The sequence below is a fragment of the Cherax quadricarinatus genome, chromosome 78 (assembly GCF_038502225.1).
Source record: "Cherax quadricarinatus isolate ZL_2023a chromosome 78, ASM3850222v1, whole genome shotgun sequence".
Taxonomy (NCBI): Eukaryota; Metazoa; Arthropoda; class Malacostraca; order Decapoda; family Parastacidae; genus Cherax; species Cherax quadricarinatus.
Window position 1 is genome coordinate 10,728,456 of NC_091369.1, and position 24,514 is coordinate 10,752,969.

The following is a 24,514-nucleotide window of genomic DNA, read 5'->3' on the forward strand; positions in this document are numbered from 1 at the left end:
TAGGTATGTTACACAAACCTATATAAAAAGCTTACTTTTACTAAGCTATGTGCTCGTGGCTCGATTGGTAGCGTCTTCAGCTCACAAACTGAGGGGGTCCGGGGATCGCTCCCCGGCACGGGTGAAATGTGGGACGTGTTTCTTGTACCTAATACCCCTGTTCACCAAGCAGTAAGTTGATGGGTCGCATCCTGGAGGGTGAACACCAAAGGATCCTTTATTTCTATAAAGTGAAGTACAGTATATTTCTTGTGAATTATTATTATTATTATTATTATTATTATTATTATTATTATTATTATTATTATTATGTGAGTAATTACCAGCATGAGGTTTACAGAGTATTACCTGAATTATTACGTGCAAATAATTTGGGTGAGGTAAGTGGGACTCAAGTCACAGCAGGTCGCTAAACTGTAACTCCCTCGATGCCCACTCCCTACTACAAAAAACTAGACCTGACATTAATAATTATATTAAAACCAGCTACTCTGGTAAATTAAAGTTGTGGACTGTATAGGATTAGGCTTGCTGGGTACACAAAATGTAACTAGTATTAACATTTACCATTTAATTACTGGAAGACAGTTAAAGCTGATGGAACACACCCTAACTATACCCTAACAGCTAGGATTTACGATGGTCATCGCAAAAACTACTGTACATTATGGGTAAGCATCACTATTTTTCCTTTATTTTTCCGTCCTGGTTGCCGAATTGGAAGGGCTTTCCAAACTATTTATCCCATTTCTTCGGGAGGAACGTAAATCACATTAAGGCCCGAAATGCAAGGCATTTCGGGCCTAACGTTCTCTTGAACTAATCTGCTTGAACTTCCTGCTCATTTCTGCAACACTGCAAGCTCTTGATAATGTGTTGATTGCAACACGAAAGACCTAGAGCTATCATTCAACTCCCCCTGTGGTTGTTTTGCATCTTACATCGTTTGTTGCGATTATTACATATTTTACTATTTACGATAATTTGTGTAACTGTATTTTTATGTACCTGTACCTAAATAAACTTAGAATCAGAGTTCGAAAAAGCGTTCGAAGTGTTACTGTAAATCTGTGTTCGAACTTGTGTTATGGTGGGGCTGTAGCCAAGGCTGTGTCAACAAATCATTGCCCACCCCACCACTAGCCTGCCCACCTAATCTAAAATGAAGTTTCTCTTGTAAGTTAGATTATTTCCGGGAATATACGATTGTGCCTCGTGTGAGTAATGGCAGAAGATGGATTTGTTCAGTTCCACCAGGGAAGTGGTAGGTGAACACCATCACTTTATTGACGTAATAACTTTATTTCAAGAACCCCAATGAAATTACACATACAAATACTTTATTTCTTTTATGCACTATACAATCAGTGTAGTTTGGGTGTAATAAAATATTGTTAGGCACTAAAGAAAGCCAAGTATGCAGTCCATTTCGGGCAGTTAAGTCACTTAATTTTTCTTCTGGGTTATCCTAGGTAATTTACATGTTACTCCCCTCAAGGGAGGTTCCTTGACGCTGGTGAGGGGCTCTTGATCTAGGGAATTGGATCTGTGCTCCAGTTCCCTGAATTGAGCCTGAATACCTTCCACCCCCCCACGTGCTGTATAATCCTACGGGTTTAGCGCTCCCCCATAATTATAATTATAATATATATGTTACTATATAAGACGATTGTAATTATACAACAATTGTGTAAAATTGGACCTAAATAAACGTAATATTCCCAAGGAGATGTATATTGGTTACTATTGTAGGTTATCAGTATTTATTTTTTAGAAGGAAAAGTATGTACATGTATAATTGTGCAGAACATTTCGCGTAGTCTTAAACCAGGAAAAAAAAATGGTTATAACTATGACTATAATTTTTAAAGAAGTGGACTGGTAAGCCAGCAGAAGGCCTCGGCCAGATGACCAAAAACTCCAACAGCAGGTCATCATTTGAGATCCCCATCAGGAAACACTTGTCCTGTTTCCTGACGAACCTAACCTTAAACCGGGACTAATAATAGCAGTATGAAAGTAAAAATAAATTGGACACAATAGACAAAGTTGCAATACAAATATGGGACACTTGTATTTAGCTTCTCAGATTTCAATTTAAATATACAGTAGTTTGATATTTAAATTTTGCTGCATTAAGTGAACTGTGCAATTGAGACATTTATATTTTGGGCCTGTGGAAAAAAAATTGTTTTTGGGAACAAAATCTATACTAACATAATCCATTATAACCCTACCCAATGAAACTTGTGTTTCAGTTGACAGTACACTCAACTCACATACTTAGTGTCCGTGGTTCAATTCCCGGTATGGGTGGATATGTTGGGCATGTTTCCTGACACTTGTTCACACTGTAGTAATAGGTATCTGGGTGTCAGTCGACTGTGGTGGGTCGCATCTTGGAGGATGGTAGTATACCTTAGATAGGGCTGGGCTTTGAAATAAGCCTGCAAAATTTATTTTGTAAAAAAAAAAAACCTGACATAGAAGAGGAGTAATTTTAGGTTAGGTTGAGTTACATTAGGTTAGGTTTTATTACCAAAAAATAGTTTTTATCCATTTTATCCAAAATAAAATCCCATTTCACAACCCACTTAATAATGGAGACTTTACATAATAAAAAAAAAAGTAGCTAAACTCAATATTGACCAAAATAAGTCAGTGTTTGGCTTTATTGGGTTTTAAGAACATAAGAATGGATGAGCATGGCAGTAGGCCTGTTGGCTCATGTTAGGCAGGTTTATCTTGCCCAACCACACACAATGTATTTTTTAGTGACTATAACATCAATGTGCCCTCGGAATCATTATAGAATGTTTTTTATTTGTATTCTCTTTGCAAAAGCCTGAATAATAACTTATGCATATAAATTAGCTTTAGTTACCAACGTATTACTCAACGGTACTCTATTTACAGTGGACCCCTGGTTATCGGCCGTAATCTGTTCCAGAAGGTTAGCTGAAATCTGAAATGGCTGAAAACCGAAGTAATATTTCCCATAAGAAATAATGTAAATCCAATTAATCCGTTCCAGACACCCAAAAATATAAACAAAAAAATACATTTTTAAAGAATAACTATAGTTTTACATACAGAAAACAATGAGAAAGAAATATAAAGCACTAATTTTAATAATAAATGAACATTACATATCTTTATTAAGGACTCTTGTTGGCATATGGAAGAAGGCGAGGAGGGGAGAGGGAGGAGAATTTATTGTTTGGAAGGGGAATCCCCCTCCATAAGGACTTCATGTATCAAGGCCCTCTCAGGGGTTACTTCTCTTCTTTGTCTTTTACTGCCACTAGGACCAGCTTGAGAGTCACTGCACCCCTGTTGCACAAAAAATCTGTCCAGAGAGGCCTGTTTCTGGCATCTCTGTAAAGTTTACCTAAAATGGGACAAGACATTGTCATTGAACATGTTGCAGACACGGCTTGCAACAGTTTTGTCAAGGTGATAATTCTCCTCAAAACTTTGCACCTCACTCCACTTTGCACAAATGGCCTTAATCACTGAAGAAGGCACATTCTTTCCCCTCAATTCCTCCTCAGGAGCAGTATCCTCAGCTGCAGTCTGTTGCTGTTCCAGTTGAAGGTGTTGCAGCTCTTCAGTGGTTAGCTCTTCCCTGTGGTCCTCCACTAACTCTTCCACATCCTCGCCACATACATCCAACCCCATGGACTTTCCCAAAGATACAATAGATTCCACAATAGGCGTAGGGTCGTCAGGGTCAGCCTCAAACCCTTCAAAATCCTTGTCAAGGACACATTCTGGCCACAGTTTTTTCCAAAGCAGAGTTCAAAGTCCTGGAAGTCACTCCCTGCCAAGCCTTGTCTATAAATCTTATGCAATGGAGGATAGTGAAGTGATTCCTCCAGAACTCTCTTGTGGTCAATTCAGTGTCCGAGGTTACTTCGTAGCACCTTTGAAACATTGCTTTGGTGTACAGTTTTTAGAAGTTTGAAATAACCTGCTAGTCCATGGGCTGGATGAGAGGAGTGGTATTAGGGGGCAAGAACTTCACTGTGATGACCTTACACTCCTCAAACAATAGGTCTTCCAAGTCTGGAGGATGAGTAGGAGCATTGTCCATTACCAGGAGGCACTTAAGTGGCAATTAATTTTCCAGGAGGTATTTTTTCACACTCGGGCCAAACACTTCATTGACCCACTCAATGAAAATTAGCCTCGTGACCCATGCCTTATTGTTAGCCTTACACATCACACACAGTTTACTCTTCGTGACATTGTTTTTCTTGAACACTCAGGGATTTTCAGAGTGATACCCGAGTAAAGGCTTCACTTTGAAATCCTCACTAGCATTACCACAGAACAAAAGAGTTAACCTATCCTTCATAGGCTTGTGTTCTGGCAGTGCCTTTTCCTCCTGCGTGATGTAGGTCCTCTCTGACATTTCCTTCCAAAAAGAGGCCTATTTTGTCACAATTGAGCACTTGTTGGAGGAGGAATCCTTTAGCCTCTACGTACCCCTTGAATTCGTCAACGAATGTTTCGGCCGCACATTTGTCAGAACTTGCAGCCTTGCCATGCCTTACAACACTTTGTATACCACTATGTTTCTTGAATCTGTTGAACCAGCCTTTGCTGGCCTTAAATTCACTAACAGCAGCACTCGTTCCCAGCATTTTCTTGACAAGACCCGCATGCAACTGCCTTGCCTTCTCGCAAATTATCCCCTCCGAAACATTATCTCCCACTAACTGTTTTTGGTTGATCCACACCAACAACAACAACTCCACATCCTTGATTGTTTGTGATCTCTGTTTCGTTGGCATATTTACCCCTTTCGCAACATCAGCTTCCTTGATTTCTGCTTTCTTCACCAGGATGGAACCGATTGTTGATGTCGACTTGCCATACATCCTGGCAACCTCGGCCACACGTAACGCCACTTTCATATTTTGCTATAACTTCTTTCTGGAATTCTATCATGTTCTCACCTTCTTTACCAAAGGGCTGGAACTTTGAACTTTCTTTGGCCCCTTATTTCAAGTTGCAGTCAGTAAACAAGCACCAAAAACAATGGATGAACGCGCAGAGTATTCCTAACTCAACGAAAGAGATGCGCAGACTGAGTGTGATGCATGTGAGGAAGTGAGCCGCCAGCGGATGGATACGTCTTATACCAACGATTTTCGAGCAGAGGGACGAAATCTGGGGGGAAATTTCACCGAAAAAAGTGCTCAATTTCTGAATTGGCCAATTTCCGCACTGGCCGATAACCATGGGTGCACTATATGTATTTGGATTGTGCAACATGTCTCCACCAATTGGAGCTTAGTATAGAGACTTGTCATGCACTAGCCAGTGTCAACAGAAATGTGCCAATACTGATGGTGGAGTTAAAGTTAAGCTATATTAAGTTTTTTTAAATTAGGTTAGGTGGGTTTTATTAGGTTTGGCTACATTTTCTACCAACTTAATATTTTACAATTAACCCTTAAACTGTCCAAGCAGATCTACGTTCACATGCGTAGTGCTCCAAAAGCAGATTACGTTTTTTTTACATATTTTCAAATATAACAAAAAAAAGTAGATCAAAGTTTTTTACACGTTTTCAAATGTAAAAAAAAAAAAGAAAATCTACTTTTTTTACATACTTTCAAATCTTGAAAAAACATAGATCTACGTTTGGACAGTTTAAGGGTTAAATCTCTAATATCTGAAATCAAATAAAAAGTAGTTGTAAATTATTATGAATATATTTGGTACATACTAAATGCATAAAATTACATAATACTGTATTATAAAAAAAATAGTAAAAATTCAGCATTAAGTGAAAGGCATTAAGTAAAAATTTAATTTTAAATAGAAAATTAGTTTTAGAAAAATTAAGAAGAAAATACAGCAGTAATGACGTAATAATGGTTGAAGATATGTTTAAATTTAGAAAATATTTGGAGAAATATTTCAATTTATAACTAAAGTAAAAATTTGATGGTAATTTAACAAGATACATTTTAAAAAAAAAATCAGGAAAGTACATTAAATACACATATTAAACTGTTACTTGAAGGTTACACCTGATTGCCTCATTTTCCAGGCCCAATTTCCAAAGGCATATTTTAATTTTAATATTAAGAAATGGCAAGGAATGATTACTGTTTTTTCACTCTCATGAATACATAAGATGACAAATTTCTACTTATATTCACTTTACACATACTTTTACTTTCCTACGTGCTTTTCAGTAATTCTTAATCTCGCAATATTTCCTTTCCAACCTAGACTGGTCTGGGGAAGATAATTTCCAGAATCACTAACAGATAACAGATTTAGCAATGCCACATTCCACATAGCAGTAAAAATAACAGCGGCTAAACCAGAAACATTTTCAACAAACTACAGGAAACCATTGGCAAATATATCAGCAAAGATGTGGCCCAGCACAAGTGGATCTATTGAAGAGCAGGGAATTTGTCTAGTCCAAGACTTCATTATTTACCAGTAAATATGAGAAATATTGCTGGCCAGAGGTATAAGTTTTCAAGAAGAAACTAATCACCACGTGCTGCAAGTGCAAGGTCAGCTAGGTTATGATAGGTATGTAGACCACTAGCAGCAACAGCCTGATTGGCCAGTATATCAACAAGGAAGTATGGTCACAGGCCAGGCTGCGAGGATAGAAGGACCCTCAGTCAGCCACAGGTATGTCACCTATTAAGCAGGCATCATCAGTAAGCAGTAGTTGCAGCAGCATCAGCAGCCACTTCTGCCTTATTGTTCAGTTACTGCTTTCAGTATATTTTTATTATAAGTTTTTTGCAGACAAATACAATTCAGTATCATAATTTGTACTTGGCACCCATCCCATGTGCTTCACAGATTTATTGTTTCAGTAGTAAATTTGAGAATTCGTGACTAATTTTATTGGGAATACATTTGCCATTCTATGACCCAGGCCTTCCAGTATTTTAAATAATATAAAATGCTCAGTACATACACAAACCCATGAACCATGAGGGATAGGTATATATAATACAGAGTATATTTTTGCCAAAGTACTTTGCATAATTATGGATATTAACAAACTTAACACATTCTTGTAACACTTGTGCACCTTGGAAACAAAAATAATGTAATAGTAATTATTATTATTATTATTATTATTATCATTATCATCTCTTAACTAAGAGACTACAGTATGGTTTAGTACACTGCTATCTCCTCTAGCAACACAGTAGTCTTAAACCTATTGAGGCAATTTTTGTATCACTTACTGTACTTAATTATAATTAGCAAAATACTGTATCTGATTTATACTTTCAACATTTTTCAGAATAGCTGCAAGAGAAGTGAGAATCTTTTTAATTCAATCATTATATTTTTCATATTAATTTTTATTTGATTTTTTTCAGTGTTTGACAGTGAGAGGTTATCAGCATCTGTCCAGACACTGGATGGTGCATCACTCATTGGTGAGTCACTCTCGAGTCACATTAATGATTGTGTAATCATTGCTGCTGTGACAGAAATTGGAAGAAAACTCAGTGGATTCCTTTGTTGATTATTATAAATGGTATGCAATACAGAAAAGTTGATGAGTAAGACGTGTGTGCAATACTAGGTATCAAGGCTGAGGAATTGATTACCTCAAAACTACCTCTCCATTATTGCTATCACCTTTGTATTTGACTGATGAAGTCTGCTGTGCTGGTAAAACTTTTCGACAATAAAGATACCTAGTGCTGCATACTGGATTCCTTTGAATGTACGAGCAGTATGCTGGAAGTCATCCATAACATGAAGTAGCAACTACTGGACTAACAAATATTGAATTTTACAGGTGACCACAATGAGGTGAATGTGATGGGTGAGAAAGAGGATATAATAGTAAGCAGCATTCCCGATGTGGTCAGTCTACCAATATTAGAGGTTACAATAAAACATGCTGGTTCTTCTCACACTCATAACACGGGTAAGTAGAGAATAATAATAACATTAATGCACTTCTGGCAAGACAGCTATTGAATGAATGATGGTGAATATGTTTCCTTCTTTGAGTCACTCTACTTCGGCGAGAGATGGCTAATGTGGTTAAAAAAAATTAACAACATAAATTTAATAATGAAATACATTGTATAACCAGCTACTTTTTCTGTCTCATAAACACGCTAGATAACAGGGATATCTTGCTACTCCTACTTACACTTTGGTCACACTTCACAGACACGCACATGCATATATATATACATACATCTAGGTTTTTCTCCCTTTTTCTAAATAGCTCTTGTTCTTCCTTATTTCTTCTATTGTCCATGGGGAAGTGGAAAAGAATCTTTCCTCCGTAAGCCATGCGTGTCGTATGAGGCGACTAAAGTGCCGGGAGCAATGGGCTAGTAACCCCTTCTCCTGTAGACATTTACTAAAAAAGAGAAGAAGAAAAACTTTATAAAACTGGGATGCTTGAATGTGCGTGGATGTAGTGCGGATGACAAGAAACAGATGATTGCTGATGTTATGAATGAAAAGAAGTTGGATGTCCTGGCCCTAAGCGAAACAAAGCTGAAGGGGGTAGGGGAGTTTCGGTGGGGGGAAATAAATGGGATTAAATCTGGAGTATCTGAGAGAGTTAGAGCAAAGGAAGGGGTAGCAGTAATGTTGAAGGATCAGTTATGGAAGGAGAAAAGAGAATATGAATGTGTAAATTCAAGAATTATGTGGATTAAAGTAAAGGTTGGATGCGAAAAGTGGGTCATAATAAGCATGTATGCACCTGGAGAAGAGAGGAATGTAGAGGAGAGAGAGAGGTTTTGGGAGATGTTAAGTGAATGTATAGGAGCCTTTGAACCAAGTGAGAGACTCATTGTGGTAGGGGATCTGAATGCTAAAGTAGGAGAAACTTTTAGAGAGGGTGTGGTAGGTAAGTTTGGGGTGCCAGTTGTAAATGATAATGGGAGCCCTTTGATTGAACTTTGTATAGAAAGGGGTTTAGTTTTAGGTAATACATATTTTAAGAAAAAGAGGATAAATAAGTATACAAGATATGATGTAGGGCGAAATGACAGTAGTTTGTTGGATTATGTATTGGTAGATAAGACTGTTGAGTAGACTTCAGGATGTACATGTTTATAGAGGGGCCACAGATATATCAGATCACTTTCTAGTTGTAGCTACACTGAGAGTAAAAGGTAGATGGGATACAAGGAGAATAGAAGCATCAGGGAAGAGAGAGGTGAAGGTTTATAAACTAAAAGAGGAGGCAGTTAGGGTAAGATATAATCAGCTATTGGAGGATAGATGGGCTAATGAGAGCATAGGAAATGGGATCGAAGAGGTATGGGGTAGGTTTAAAAATGTAGTGTTAGAGTGTTCAGCAGAAGTTTGTGGTTACAGGAAAGTGGGTACGGGAGGGAAGAGGAGCGATTGGTGGAATGATGATGTAAAGAGAGTAGTAAGGGAGAAGAAGATAGCATATGAGAAGTTTTTACAAAGTAGAAGTGATGCAAGGAGGGAAGAGTATATGGAGAAAAAGAGAGAGGTTAAGAGAGTGGTGAAGCAATGTAAAAAGAGAGCAAATGGGAGAGTGGGTGAAATGTTATCAACAAATTTTGTTGAAAATAAGAAAAAGTTTTGGAGTGAGATTAACAAATTAAGGAAGCCTAGAGAATAAATGGATTTGTCAGTTAAAAATAGGAGAGGAGAGTTATTAAATGGAGAGTTAGAGGTATTGGGAAGATGGAGGGAATATTTTGAGGAATTGTTAAATGTCGATGAAGATAGGGAAGCTGTGATTTCGTGTATAGGGCAAGGAGGAATAACGTCTTGTAGGAGTGAGGAAGAGCCAGTTGTGAGTGTGGGGGAAGTTCGTGAGGCAGTAGGTAAAATGAAAGGGGGTAAGGCAGCTGGGATTGATGGGATAAAGATAGAAATGTTAAAAGCAGGTGGGGATATAGTTTTGGAGTGGTTGGTGCAATTATTTAATAAATGTATGGAAGAGGGTAAGGTACCTAGGGATTGGCAGAGAGCATGCATAGTTCCTTTGTATAAAGGCAAAGGGGACAAAAGAGAGTGCAAAAATTATAGGGGGATAAGTCTGTTGAGTATACCTGGTAAAGTGTATGGTAGAGTTATTATTGAAAGAATTAAGAGTAAGACGGAGAATAGGAAAGGTAGGGGGTGTGTGGACCAGGTGTTTACAGTGAAACATATAAGTGAACAGTATTTAGATAAGGCTAAAGAGGTCTTTGTGGCATTTATGGATTTGGAAAAGGCATATGACAGGGTGGATAGGGGGGCAATGTGGCAGATGTTGCAGGTGTATGGTGTAGGAGGTAGGTTACTGAAAGCAGTGAAGAGTTTTTATGAGGATAGTGAGGCTCAAGTTAGAGTATGTAGGAAAGAGGGAAATTATTTCCCAGTAAAAGTAGGCCTTAGACAAGGATGTGTGATGTCACCGTGGTTGTTTAATATATTTATAGATGGGGTTGTAAGAGAAGTAAATGCGAGGGTCTTGGCAAGAGGTGTGGAGTTAAAAGATAAAGAATCACACATAAAGTGGGAGTTGTCACAGTTGCTCTTTGCTGATGACACTGTGCTCTTGGGAGATTCTGAAGAGAAGTTGCAGAGATTGGTGGATGAATTTGGTAGGGTGTGCAAAAGAAGTAAATTAAAAGTGAATACAGGAAAGAGTAAGGTTATGAGGATAACAAAAAGATTAGGTGATGAAAGATTGGATATCAGATTGGAGGGAGAGAGTATGGAGGAGGTGAATGTATTCAGATATTTGGGAGTGGACGTGTCAGCGGATGGGTCTATGAAAGATGAGGTGAATCATAAAATTGATGAGGGGAAAAGGGTGAGCGGTGCACTTAGGAGTCTGTGGAGACAAAGAACTTTGTCTTTGGAGGCAAAGAGGGGAATGTATGAGAGTATAGTTTTACCAACGCTCTTGTATGGGTGTGAAGCATGGGTGATGAATATTGCAGCGAGGAGAAGGCTGGAGGCAGTGGAGATGTCATGTCTGAGGGCAATGTGTGGTGTGAATATAATGCAGAGAATTCGTAGTTTGGAAGTTAGGAGGAGGTGTGGGATTACCAAAACTGTTGTCCAGAGGGCTGAAGAAGGGTTGTTGAGGTGGTTCGGACATGTAGAGAGAATGGAGCGAAACAGAGTGACTTCAAGAGTGTATCAGTCTGTAGTGGAAGGAAGGCGGGGTAGGGGTCGGCCTAGGAAAGGTTGGAGGGAGGGGGTAAAGGAGGTTTTGTGTGCGAGGGGCTTGGACTTCCAGCAGGCATGCGTGAGCGTGTTTGATAGGAGTGAATGGAGACAAATGGTTTTTAATACTTGACGTGCTGTTGGAGTGTGAGCAAAGTAACATTTATGAAGGGGTTCAGGGAAACCGGCAGGCCGGACTTGAGTCCTGGAGATGGGAAGTACAGTGCCTGCACTCTGAAGGAGGGGTGTTAATGTTGCAGTTTAAAAACTGTAGTGTAAAGCACCCTTCTGGCAAGACAGTGATGGAGTGAATGATGGTGAAAGTTTTCTTTTTTGGGCCACCCTGCCTTGGTGGGAATCGGCCAGTGTGAGAAAAAAAACAAAAAAAACAGCTACTTTTCCATTTTGGAACCCTGTCTTGTTATGCTTTTAGGTGTTTTAAAACAAGCAGTTGGCAGTAACTTTGTTTAGATTGCTTGAGAATAAACTGTACAATTACTGAATATATATATACTTTTACTGTAATTGAATTTTGTAACCTGAAGAGTGGAACAATTTACAACTGACTGAGAATTTGAGAGGAAACTTTAAAATATGTTTTGGTCCATCCTGGACCAATATCAGATATTGAGCTGTGACTTGGTAATGGTTCAGAACAAACTGAAAAATTATCTAAAGTTTCCTTTCCAAACTTTGGATTAATTTTGAAATTAATAATCTCTTTGCTTTTGTTTTAATAATTGTAGTTTCATTTATTTACAGAAGATACAAGAGTTTCTGTATATAAACCTCCATTATCGCAAGAGCAAATTGTCCTCCATGAAGAAAAGAAGCAGCCTAAGGTCCAGCAGGGGCTTAATGAGGTAATATTGTTAGAAGATGGAAATAATGTGAGTTTACAGAAATCAGTGATTGATGAGTACCGAAGGAAGATGCAGTATTATGGCCCTCTAAAGGCAGTGGTTGAACGAGTTACAGTGGAACATGAGGGCAAAGTGAGAGAGATACTGAGAACCAAGCTAATTCAAATCAAGTTTGTATCAAAAGATGCCTCAGGACAGGACCTGAAAGGAGAGGAATTATTGCAAGCCGTTGCCAAAATACCAGGCCTCATCCCACCATGTGATCCTCCAGTCAGTTACAGGGAAGATGATAGAGTAAATAATGTTGAAAAATTTGAAGATGACAATGAGGATGAGAGGGTATCAATCACATTCTGTGATGGTGAAAATATTAGTATCAGCAAGAAAGCAATAGAACAGTATAGAAAACTTTCTCGGGTAACAAAGCCTCTTGGAGCTCAGAGAGAAAAAACCTTTAAAATAGAAGGTGAAGAGAGGTTTCCTGTTACCATTGTTCGCCTATTTCCTAGTGAAAGTATTGAACCTTCGTTGTCTGACCACATAAAAGAGGCAACTCCGGTGGAGAGCAAAACACCAGTAATTAAAAGAGGGAGATCTCAAGGGCAAAGAGGTGGAAAAACAAGAGATAGAAGACAACCCAAATATCTCCAGGAGTACACTGCTTTGCCTAAAGGCATAAAACCTAAACTAAAGAATGAGTCTGAAGATGGTGGCATCAGTAACTTTGGTTATGAAAATGGGTTGATTGTTCAAATGAGCCCTAGTTACAGTGCTTCAGAGACTGACATTGATCTTGACAGCTGTGATAATGTTCCTGGTGAAGATCTGTTACCTCTTCAGCTTCAGTCTGCTCCTTCAGATATGAATGCTAGGCTTACATCACTTGAAATTTGGAAATATCTCACAGAATATGCCTCAGAATATAATCAAGTTCAAGGATTGATAACACAGTTTAATAATGAAAGTTGGTTAGAAGTGAAAAGAATGTCAGATTTTTATCATGTAGATGGTGAAGTAATGACAGATATATCATTTAAAGCTGTATACAGGAATGACCCTTCTCCTGTTACTTTTTTCCTACGAGGATTTAGTCGATTAATACGAACAGGAGAGCTAAACACAGCAAATGATATCAACCACCTGTTTAGCGGTCTGTCTTGTGACCGAAAGTTGTGCCTTGGCTTAAAGCCCTCTCCCTACCAACCTGACATTGAAACAAATGAGCAAGTACGGCTCTACTTCAAACAGAAAGGTCACTTTGTATCAACACCATTTGAAAGCCTCTTTTCCAAAGCTTGCCGAGGAATAGTAACTGTGAAAGGCATGCCAAGCTCCAGTAACTTCACTCGAGGCTCAAAGAGTGTGTTGGGTGTGCATGCTGTGTGTAGTGCCTGTGCATTGCTTGGCAAGAAGATGAACCAACTCATCAAAGCTTCAGTCAAAAACGGTGCTAATGGAGAGACTGATTCAAATGAAAAGGTGAGTTATTTAATGTGCTTTTACTTTTACACCTCTTTTTAAGAAGACACCATGATGCTAGTAAAGCATTCTTGATCCACAAAATTGGGACTACCCTCTCCTTCCTTGGATCTAACCTGATTGCCTCCCATTCCTCAGGTGGTGTGTATATGACCTCTACTGTGTTAGCTTTTCCCATGAATGTAATTTAAAAAAAAAAAAAAAAATTGCTTATACAGGAGGGAGGGAAGGTCCCAACCTATAAACAAGTTACATACCCATTATTTTAACCTTATGAACAAATTATTTGTAACCTGGAATCTGCTATCCTAAAGAAAATAATACAAGAGATAACTATGTGTCACATGTTCATAACTGCAGATAGGCATTCAAAAAATTATTTTCTCAATATTATGTCCTTCGAACCTTGCTTGTAAGAGTGGATCTCCGTAACTCCGGCGTTTGTAGGTTATCAACCCCTGTATATAATGGTTAGATGGTGTTTAGACGGAGATGCTGAAAGCAAGTGGGGATACAGTTTAAGAAAAAAAGAGCATTATGTAAGAATAAAGGAGCATTGCAGCAGCCCTACTAGCCCATATTACCTATCCATTGCCAACTGTGTAGTACAGTAGGACCCCACTTATCCGGCAGGTTAGGTTCCAGACTACTGCTGGAAAGCAGAATGCCATTTTATTCCACTTATAACTGCATGTACATGCCAGGTAACAAGTTTACACTAACATATTAAGTTAGCAATAGAACTAAGCATTAAAAGCATTAAAAAGTAAAATAGTACATACACAGTACACCCATTACTTACCTTAAAATATTTGTAGTCTTAATGTAGGGTGAGAGGTGAGTTTTATTTGTAGGAAGTCAGGTTTGTGAGGTGTGGTAGCCAGCCAGGGCAGCCCTCCCCACCCCACCCCACCCACACGTAATGTAAACAAACCAGGAAAGCGCGTCTGGTTTTTGTTCATACAATTTTTGTGTTATACCATAATACAAACACTTTACAATGTGTACAAGTTGTCTCCATGTTGATACAGTAGAATAAATAAAGAGAAACACTCGCATTCGTATGTAACCCCATTTTTAGAAGAAATGATGCTCTGAGTGAAGGCATATGGAAATAAGTTACTTTGTCTGGCTTTTTTGGGTTATCCTAGATTCTCTACACATATACATGTACTGCTATGTATGATAATCTGTGTATTTGTATATACCTGAATAAACTTATTTACTTACATATGAAAGGAATAATTTTCTAGTTACATTCAGTAATATTACATATTCTTTCTTTCAACACACCGGCCGTATCCCACCGAGGCGGGGTGGCCCAAAAGGAAAAACGAAAGTTTCTCCTTTTACATTTAGTAATATATACAGGAGAAGAGGTTACTAGCCCCTTGCTCCCGGCATTTTAGTTGCCTCTTACAACACGCATGGCTTACGGAGGAAGAATTCTGTTCCACTTCCCCATGGAGATAAGAGGAAATAAACAAGAATAAGAACTAGAAAGAAAATAGAAGAAAACCCAGAGGGGTGTGTATATATGTGCTTGTACATGTATGTGTAGTGTGACCTAAGTGTAAGTAGAAGTAGCAAGACGTACCTGAAATCTTGCATGTTCATGAGACAGAAAAAAGGACACCAGCAATCCTACCATCATGTAAAACAATTACAGGCTTTCGTTTTACACTCACTTGGCAGGACGGTAGTACCTCCCTGGGCGGTTGCTGAATATTACATATAGCATACACATTTTCTCTGTTGTTTGACTACAAGTTGCCTGGCTACCACAAATCCTACAAGTCGCCTGGCTACAACATCTCATATTTCTTCTTTCTTTCAACACATCGGCTGTATCCCACTGAGGCGGGGTGGGCCAAAAGGAAAAACAAAAGTTTCTCCTTTTACATTTAGTAATCTATACAGGAGAAGGGGTTACTAGCCCCTTGCTCCTGGCATTTTAGTCGCCTCTTACAACATGCATGGCTTATGGAGGAAGAATTCTGATCCACTTCCCCATGGAGATAACAGGAAATAAACAAGAACAAGAACTAGTAAGAAAATAGAAGAAAACCCAGAGGGGTGTGTGTGCTTGTACATGTATGTGTAGTGTGACCTAAGTGTAAGAAGAAGTAGCAAGACATACCTGAAATCTTGCATGTTTATGAGACAGAAAAAAGACACCAGCAATCCTACCATCATGTAAAACAATTACAGGTTTCCGTTTTGCGCTCACTTGGCAGGACAGTAGTACCTCCCTGGGCGGTTGCTGTCTACCAACCTACTACCTAGGACATCTCATATTTATGTTAATTTATTCTACTGTGGGATGTATTTTTTTTTTTTTTTTCCAACAAGTCGGTCGTCTCCCACCGAGGCAGGGTGACCCAAAAAAAAGAAAGAAAATCCCCAAAAAGAAAATACTTTCATCATCATTCAACACTTTCACCACACTCACACATTATCACTGCTTTTGCAGAGGTGCTCAGAATATAACAGTTTAGAAGCATATACGTATAGAGTTACACAACATATCCCTCCAAACTGCCAATATCCCAAACCCCTCCTTTAAAGTGCAGGCATTGTACTTCCCATTTCCAGGACTCAAGTCCGACTATATGAAAATAACCGGTTTCCCTGAATCCCTTCACTAAATATTACCCTGCTCACACTCCAACAGATCGTCAGGTCCCAAGTATCATTCGTCTCCATTCACTCCTATCTAACACGCTCATGCACGCTTGCTGGAAGTCCAAGCCCCTCACCCACAAAACCTCCTTTACCCCCTCTTTCCAACCCTTTCGAGGACGACCCCTACCCCTCTTTCCTTCCCCTATATGTATTTATGTTTATATATTACATAGCGTGTTTGTCATATAATTTTGAAAAAAATATCATTGATGGAGTAATGGAAATGTCTATATTAACGTAATATACAACATTTAATGCGCTCAAGAGGTAACGTATTATTATTATTAATATGGCGTCAGGAGTAGAGAGAGACTTAGTGATTATAATGTGTACATGCACACCAGCACAGTGTGTAAGTATACAGCCTCTCCTCACTTAGCGACGTACTTGTTTACTGATGCTTCAGACTTATGACGGGCTCTCTGACCAATATGCGTGCCTAAATAATGTATACTAGATCTCATTTTCTCTATTCTGTTTATTACAATATACAGTACACTACTGTATAAACATTGAAAAATATACCAGAAATGTTTAAATGGTGCAAAGGTGACATTAAAACAATATCAAAGATAGTTGACACAAACCCACTACCATTATAGTATGCTTCTCACTTAGCAATGAATTCATTTACTGACGTGGTCATAGGAACAGAACTCCATTGTTAAGTGAAGAGAGGCTGTATTTAGGTACAGGTACACATAAGTATAATTATCAGAGTGCATATAAAATATGCAATAACTTTAAAACACTTGAAATTTTGGAAAGTTTCCAGACATAATAGAGAGATGTGCTCATGGAGAATGTAAACAAACTGGGTGGGGCACGCCTTATTAGAAAGACCAGGAGCCGTATAGCAAGTTTTGGTCATAATTTGAAATCGCCGTATTAGCGGAATGCCATAGAGCGGGGCCCTATTGTATTTATCTAGCCTGTTTTTAAAGCTTAAATTCTTTGCTGCAAGTCCTGTTTTGGTTAGATTTTTAGCACTGCTTTGTATTGCTGTTTAAGGGAGACTTTCTTCTAATTGCTCTGCATTGGTTACCCTAAATTCATCCTTAGCAAGTTCAGTGACCTGTAGGGGAACACTCTTTGTTATATGTTATTTTGCCCACAGTGGGGCTTTATCAAGTACAGTACCTGATAAAATACTCACCCTTTCTTACCTTAGAGAAGGGCAATCTGCTCCACTCTAGAAGTATTGACAGTCACACTGACTGACATGCATATGTTACCAAACTGCCTTCTTTATCAAGTGGCACTTCGACTTTTTCAACCTTATTGTTTTAATGCTGCTGTGCTTGCTTTGCATTCCTCTAAAAGTGCCATCTGTGTTATGGATGTTATCTATGAGCATTTTTGTTATTAAAAGTTGATCTACTGCAATCGCTTCACCACATTCTCATACTGTTTTGCATTACATTCTTATTTCTGTTTTACTTGTGCTAAGGAGCAGATTTACTGTGAAACTAATGAATCTTTAGCTTCAGGGCCCCTACTCCTGGAGGGGCCCCAGAAATGACTAAAGTACACATTGCTTAAAAATATTTGGTCTGCTGTCTAAGAAGTTTTTTAAATAATAATATAGTGTAATTCAACAGAAAATAATAATTAAAATAAAAATTAAAAGGTTATTAAAGTATCATGTAGGCTAGCCATTATTAGTTGCAAAGGGGCCCCCATAACAGTTCAAGCTTCAGGGCCCCAAAGCTGTAGGTCCATCACTGCTTGTGCTGTTCTTATTTTAATGTGCACCCTGTCTACCATGCTGTTCTAAATGACCCTTAAGTATTTATCATGTGTGAATGCTATAACTATCTCTCAGAGTGCCTACACTCTGAAGGATAGTTATGAATGATGCAGTTTTGAGGGTCACTTGAATTATGATATCTGTACTATTTTGGAAAGACAACAAGAGAATAAGCAGTGATAAATATGTTTTTAGGTCCCTCTGCTTTGGTGGGAAATGACTGATATGTTAAAAAAATAGTGACTATTGTTATTACAGCATTTGCTTTTTCTGTTTCAGAGAAGTGAACATGCATATAACAGACAATTCCTCTATCAGCCAATCAAGGATAGTGGTGCAGCATTAAGCAGCAGTGCTATAAGAAAGATCTTTACTCAGAGTATTACAGATGTTCTATCTGCAAAAGGTTCAACCAGCTTGTCCAATAATAATGAAACTAATTTGGGTGAAGAACTCCCAGTAAGGGGCAAACGGAAAAAAAATAGAAAAAGAGCCAGTGAGGAAGGTGAAGAAGAAGAAGACATAAGACCCAGTGTTGGTGTTACAGAAGAAGAGTTTTTGCAGATGATAGATTTACGGCCACCAAATCCTGGTATTTTAGCAAGATCATTAGTAAAAAAGTGTAATGTATGCCAATTTCGTGCTCCTTCCATGTTAGCACTTTTTTCTCACATGCAAGGACATATGGGTACATTAAAGGAAAAGTGTGGTGATTGCCAAGTTCAGCTGTCCAGCAAAGAAGCTCTTGAAATTCATAGAAAACAGATTCATTCTCAGCGTTCACCTCTGTGCACTGTGTGTCAATTTGATTTTACCACAAAAGATCAGCTTTTTGATCATATGAATAAACATCGTAATCATCTTCCATTTGAATGTCCATTTTGCGATCATAAACTGACGAATATGGATGCATACAAAAAGCATGTGAGAATAACACACAAAGTAAAATCTGTTAGAGACTTAAAATATTCTTGCAAGACATGCAATATTCACTTTTACACACTGGATCATCTACTTTTACACCGTGTTAACCAGAATCATGAAGATATAGACTTCTTTAATTGTAAGGCCTGTGGCTCCGTTCTTGTTACAGCCAACGAATTTCGTAGTCATATTTTAGAGCATACAGAAGAAGAAAGAGAGGCAGCAAATATAGCAATATGTTCACAGTGTTTCAAAGTTTTCTTTTCAACTTTTAAACTCAAATATCATATAGAAACAAAGCATAATCAAGGAAAGCAGGAACCAGAGCCAGTTAAAATTGAACCAGATACTAGTGAACCACCACCACCACCAAAGAAGAAGAAGAAAAAGGGACCATATCTACGGTATTTGCGGGCCAATGAAAAATATGAATGTTATAAATGCAAACGAAAATTCAAAACACACGAAACGCTGGAAAATCACATAAAATTTTCTCATGGTGAAAAAAAAGTGACAAAAGCAAACTGGGAGTGTACTCATTGTGGTCGCAAATTCAATGCTTTCAAACGATTGGCCACTCATTTAAAAATTCACTCGGGCAACAGGCCTGTTTTTCAGTGTGAGGAGTGTGGCCAGATTTATAGCAAGAAGATTCAAGTGCTAGAGCACATTCGCACTGACCATGCTGAGCAGGTGCAGCGACATCAACAACAACAAGAGTTGCTTCAGTCTAGTCAGTCTGCAGAGCGTTTTGTAGATATTCAAGAACAACCTCATCACTCAGTTATTGAGGGAACGGCTTCAGCCTCTTGGAGCCCTATCAAGAGTCCTTTCAAAGTTCCCACAGTTGAACAGACTCAAGAGGCAGTGTATAGTCTCCTACAGCTGACGGATTTTTAATGGCAAGATTCTCTAAGAACAATAAAATGTAAGAATAAACCAAGATGAATTAAATGATTTTACATAAGAATAAAAATACGTAATTAAAAGGTTTAGGTAAAAAAATTGTGTCGCTGGCGAAGTTCTTATTGCACCAATAGCAGTATTAAAAATCAACAAGTGGTGCTGAGGTTCCTTTTTTGATAAACATTTGTTGTTCTAAAAAGTCATCATCAGAAGTTAAAAACAAAAATTAAGATAGGAATAATGTTAAGATGAAAAGTGGTATTCTTTATCTAATTTTGAAGGTTAGATTTAGAATACCATGTTGCAGTTCTTATGAATATGAAGCAAGGTTTCTAAGACCAAGAGAGGTAAAATGTAAGAACAATAAAGATTCTTGATCTCTGTACAGTAATATCATAGGACAATAGAATTTAGAAAGTACTGTACAGTACATGTTGAAATATAAGAAAATTGTTATATGGAAGATAAATTATAGATCCATGTATAAAATTAATCATTACCAGAGAATTGGTGTACCTTATTCCACTAGAGGTACAATATTTCCAATGAAGATTAGTAAAAGGCAGAAAAATTAATAATTTTTTGTGAGTTATGTATAACTGTTTATACATGTATAGCTGTTTAAAGTGACATTTAAACTGTCGTATTTGCATGCCTCTGCAAAGACAGCGATAGTGTGAATGATGGTGAAAAATTTTCTTTTTTTTTTGGGGGGGGGGGAAGGAGGGTCACCCTGCTTCAGTGGGAGACGGCCATCATGTTAAAAGTATATATATATATAACTCATGAAACAGATAAGGACTGTGCCTGAAAGTGAAAGCGAAAATAGAGCCAGAAGCAGGTTTAAAAAGAAAGTGAATTAATAGTGCTTGGTGTTCAAGTATTCAGTTAAAAATTGTTTATGATGTTATACTGTTAAGAAATTGAGAATATATTGAATGAATTTAATAATTTCTATTTTTTTTTTTTTTTACCATTTTATATGTGAAATGTGCAGTGAGAAAAGACTTGTTCAGCATATCCATTATGAGAAGTTAAAATGTCAAGTAGAATCAAGAGGAACATATTATTAGTAGTGGAGTGGTTTTAATCAGTTTCATTTCACTATTAATGTAAATTTATCCCTATTCCAAAATAGGTAAACATAATGTAGCTCTTCTTTTCAATTTTTTTTTTTTTTTTTTTTTTTTTTACTTATACTATATACTATATATGGCAAAAAGAACTGCAGGTCCCAAGCAAATTTGAGGGATGACCCAAATGTTTGCTGGAAATAGTGACCATGATGTTGATGAGCATATTTTTGTTTATACTGTAGCACAATACAATACAGTACATAATTTTAACATTGCCATATGCATATGCTAAAATTTATTTTCTGAAATTTTATGCTGATACTGAGTCTAAGGAGGCTATGAGTGAATGCAAAGGGCTTAGAAAGCCACAGAGGCAGGAAGTGAATAAAGTGCTTTGCCCATGGTATCAACCAATAAAGGCTGAGGACTCCACCTTGATAGGTATATTGTACAATATTACTGTAGAATTAGCTTCCTGAAAAATACATTTAACAATAAATTTGGGCAGCACAGTCATCTGCATGAGAGAGGGAATGAGAAAGGGAGAGGGAGAGGGAGGGAGGGAGGATGGATAGGAGGGGAAGAGGAAGGGTAGTTGATTAATGGCAAAGTGATGTGAGGAGTGAGCTCTACATCTCTCACTCAATCACCTTGCCCCTATCTTTTGCAAAATGAATGAGCTTAACATGCATTGAGGCACCCTTGAAACTACTGACTTGAAAAAATTTCCTGTAAAATTAGTTTATTATTGGATTTGGGGAAAAGGGCATGCTGCCTATATATGATCCATATTATTTCGTAGGATTTGGGTTAAAGGACATGCTGCCTATATGATCAATATTATTTCAATTCTCTACAATTAGTAAATAGTAAAGGGATATTTTTGATAAGAAGCTCTTTAAGGGAGGTAGATGCTTGAATGCTGGTGAAGAGCTCTTGATCAAATAAATTGGATCTAAACATGGATCAGAGCTGATTATCTCCCTTTCCTCAGGTGCTATGATGACCCTATATGTTCAGTACTTCCCCATGATAATAATTTTGGTAAGAAAGCAAGAGAATAACAGTACTGTACAATGTAAAAGCAGCTACACAAGAGTTTGTGATGCTACCCAACTTTATACCAACCTCACAGTACTGAAGAACATTCATTTCCACTTCACTTTGTCCTGTAGTACATTCTAGTTCTTATCTGTTTAATTAGCATGTATACATTATTTCAACAACTTTTATAACTACAGGTATTTATTGTAAGTGAATGGGAACAGTACTAATAGAAAATATTGGGTAGATATTTTTAGTGGTGGTGCATTGAGGCATCTGTGGAGACAAAGAATTTTATCTATAGATGCAAAAAGGAGAATGCACTAGAGTTTAGTGGTACCAACACTTTTGTATGGGTGTAAAGCATGGGTTTTGAATGAGGAGGTTGGAGAAAGTAGAGATGTTGTGTTTGAGGGTAATGTATGGTGTGAATATCATGCAGAGAATTCTGAGTTTTGAGATGAGGAGGTGTGGAGTCACCAAAAGTATTCAGAAGGCTGAGGAGAGATGTTGAGGTGGTTTGGATATTTAGAGAGGATGAAAAAAATTAGGATGACTAAGAGGGCATATAAATTTGGGGTGGAGAGAAGGATAAGATAAGATTTGTTCAGATTTTTAACTCAGAGAGTTAGCCACCCAGGATAACCCAATAAAGTTAGTGTATCATCAGGGGCTATTTGTCTTATTTCCACTGGAGTCCATTAATCTTCTTCCCCAGGATGGGACCCAAAACAGTTGACTAACACCAGGTACCTACTTACTGCTAGGTGAACAGGGACAGCAGTAGTAAGGAAACATGCCCATTTCCACCCATGCCGAGGATTGACCCACAGACACTCAGTGAGGTGAATGCACTGCCATCTGAGCTATGGGACACTATAGGTAGGGATTGTCCTAGGAAAAGTTGGAGGGAGGGGGTAAAGGAGATTTTGAGTGTTAAGGGCTTGGACATCCAATCTTGTGTGAGCATGTTTAGATAGGAGTTAGTGGAGGCAAGTGATTTTAATGATTTGATGTACTGTTGGAGTGTGAGCAAGGTAACATTTATGAGGGAATTTAGGAAAACTGGTTAGCCAGACGTGAGTCCTGGAGGTGCAAAGTATAGTGCACTCTGAAGGCAGGGTGGGGATGTTGTGGTTTGGAGGGTCATCTAAACTGTAATGTTTGTACCCCTCTGGCAAGGCATTCATTGGTAATGGAAGTTTTTTCTTTATTGGGTCAACCTACCTTAGTGGGAAATAGTCGGAGCATTCAAAAAAAAGAATGTACTTAGTTAAAAAAGTGTAAGTAGAAGCGGACTATTATGACTCGAGAATGCATCTCAGATTACAAAATGGGTGTTTGAGGGAAAAAAAAGTTCTGAGTTATGAACAAGTGAGTTATAAACAATTTTCAGGGACACACAACCATCATAAGTGGTGAACTTAATGTTTATCTTTATTCTAATTTTGGCCAAAATATAAGTGTGCCTCATAATTTTCCTGTAAAGTAGTAGAGTGACAGTGTATTATTTCTCTGACATATAAGGCATTGAGGATCATGAAAAGCTCGAGGATATTTTATTCATTTAAATTTATTAGAAGGTAATAATTCCAGAAATATAATCTGGATGATGCAAAGTTAAATAACATACCTGTTAACTGTTATATAGAAGAATAATATTAAATTGTATTGAAGTACAGAACAGTATTGATGTTAGCAGTGATAAATGAAGGACAATAATTATCTTTATTATTATTATTATTATTATTATTATTATTATTATTATTATGATTACAGTAATTTTGTTAATATAATTTTTATTATTGGTATTAAAAATTATATGGAGAAAATTGGTTTGTATCTGAATGCTTTAAAAAAGAAAACCTTATTTGCGTATAAAGCCTTAGCGGAGGAAATTCATCTACTTCGTAGAAATAACAAAGTACAGTGCTGTAATAGTGATGAAGATAATAATTTTTGAGAAAGATATTTATTAAATAACAAAACAAGGGGTATCTTGCTAGTACATAGTAACATATGTACATACAGGGTTTTAAAGTTTACATCAATATTGATTATGACTCAGTTTCATTTGCTTCAATAAAATCTCATTCCGTTAATTTAAAAAACACTAATTTTTGCGGTTAGTGAGTCTTCTGTTCTTTGAGCTGATCATTTTCTCTCTTTCAAGAGAGAGCTGACCTGATGCTGGGGAAGCACTCTTAATCTGAGGAATTGGAGCTGCCCTCTTATTCCTTGGATCAAGCTTAACTGCTTCCTAGTTTCCAGGTGCTATAGAATTTTACATTTTGCCATCTTAGATAACACCTTCAGGGGGCAGACTTGCTTCATAACTTTTTAACTAAAATTGACATTATGCGAACTCTGACTTCACCCTTTAGTACATGAGCTCGCCCTCCGCACTTCTTTTCTCTGACATTCGCCTATGTAATTGACATACGTATCTCATGAAGAAGCGCTCAGCACAGCTCTGAGAGACTTACAAAGTTCCATTGTCATTTCACTATCATACTAATGCTGTCCTGTCTCTCAGCAGGCTTGCAGAATTTAACTTTGCTATCATCACCACCCTAATGCACTTAGTTTATCTGACCTTGCTAACA

At 37.7% G+C, this 24,514-nt stretch overlaps 1 protein-coding gene across 1 annotated transcript; it reads left to right on the top strand.

The window, feature by feature from the left end:
- The first annotated feature begins 1,087 nt into the window (after positions 1 to 1,087).
- On the top strand, positions 1,088 to 23,740 carry LOC128701619 (uncharacterized). The gene is made up of 5 exons (XM_053795477.2): positions 1,088 to 1,264; positions 7,383 to 7,442; positions 7,811 to 7,942; positions 11,944 to 13,523; positions 18,238 to 23,740. Exons 1-5 carry the CDS (start codon positions 1,225 to 1,227, stop codon positions 19,780 to 19,782), a joined length of 3,357 nt encoding a protein of 1,118 aa, XP_053651452.1. The 5' UTR covers positions 1,088 to 1,224; the 3' UTR covers positions 19,783 to 23,740.
- Positions 23,741 to 24,514: the final 774 nt, after the last annotated feature.

Bases quoted from the DNA above. Each gene is read 5' to 3' on its own strand.
- LOC128701619 (XM_053795477.2), top strand. From the start codon at position 1,225: ATGGCAGAAGATGGATTTGTTCAGTTCCACCAGGGAAGTG. The intron at 7,443-7,810 runs GTGAGTCACTCT...TGAATTTTACAG, and splicing joins GGATGGTGCATCACTCATTG to GTGACCACAATGAGGTGAAT. The intron at 7,943-11,943 runs GTAAGTAGAGAA...ATTTATTTACAG, and splicing joins TTCTCACACTCATAACACGG to AAGATACAAGAGTTTCTGTA.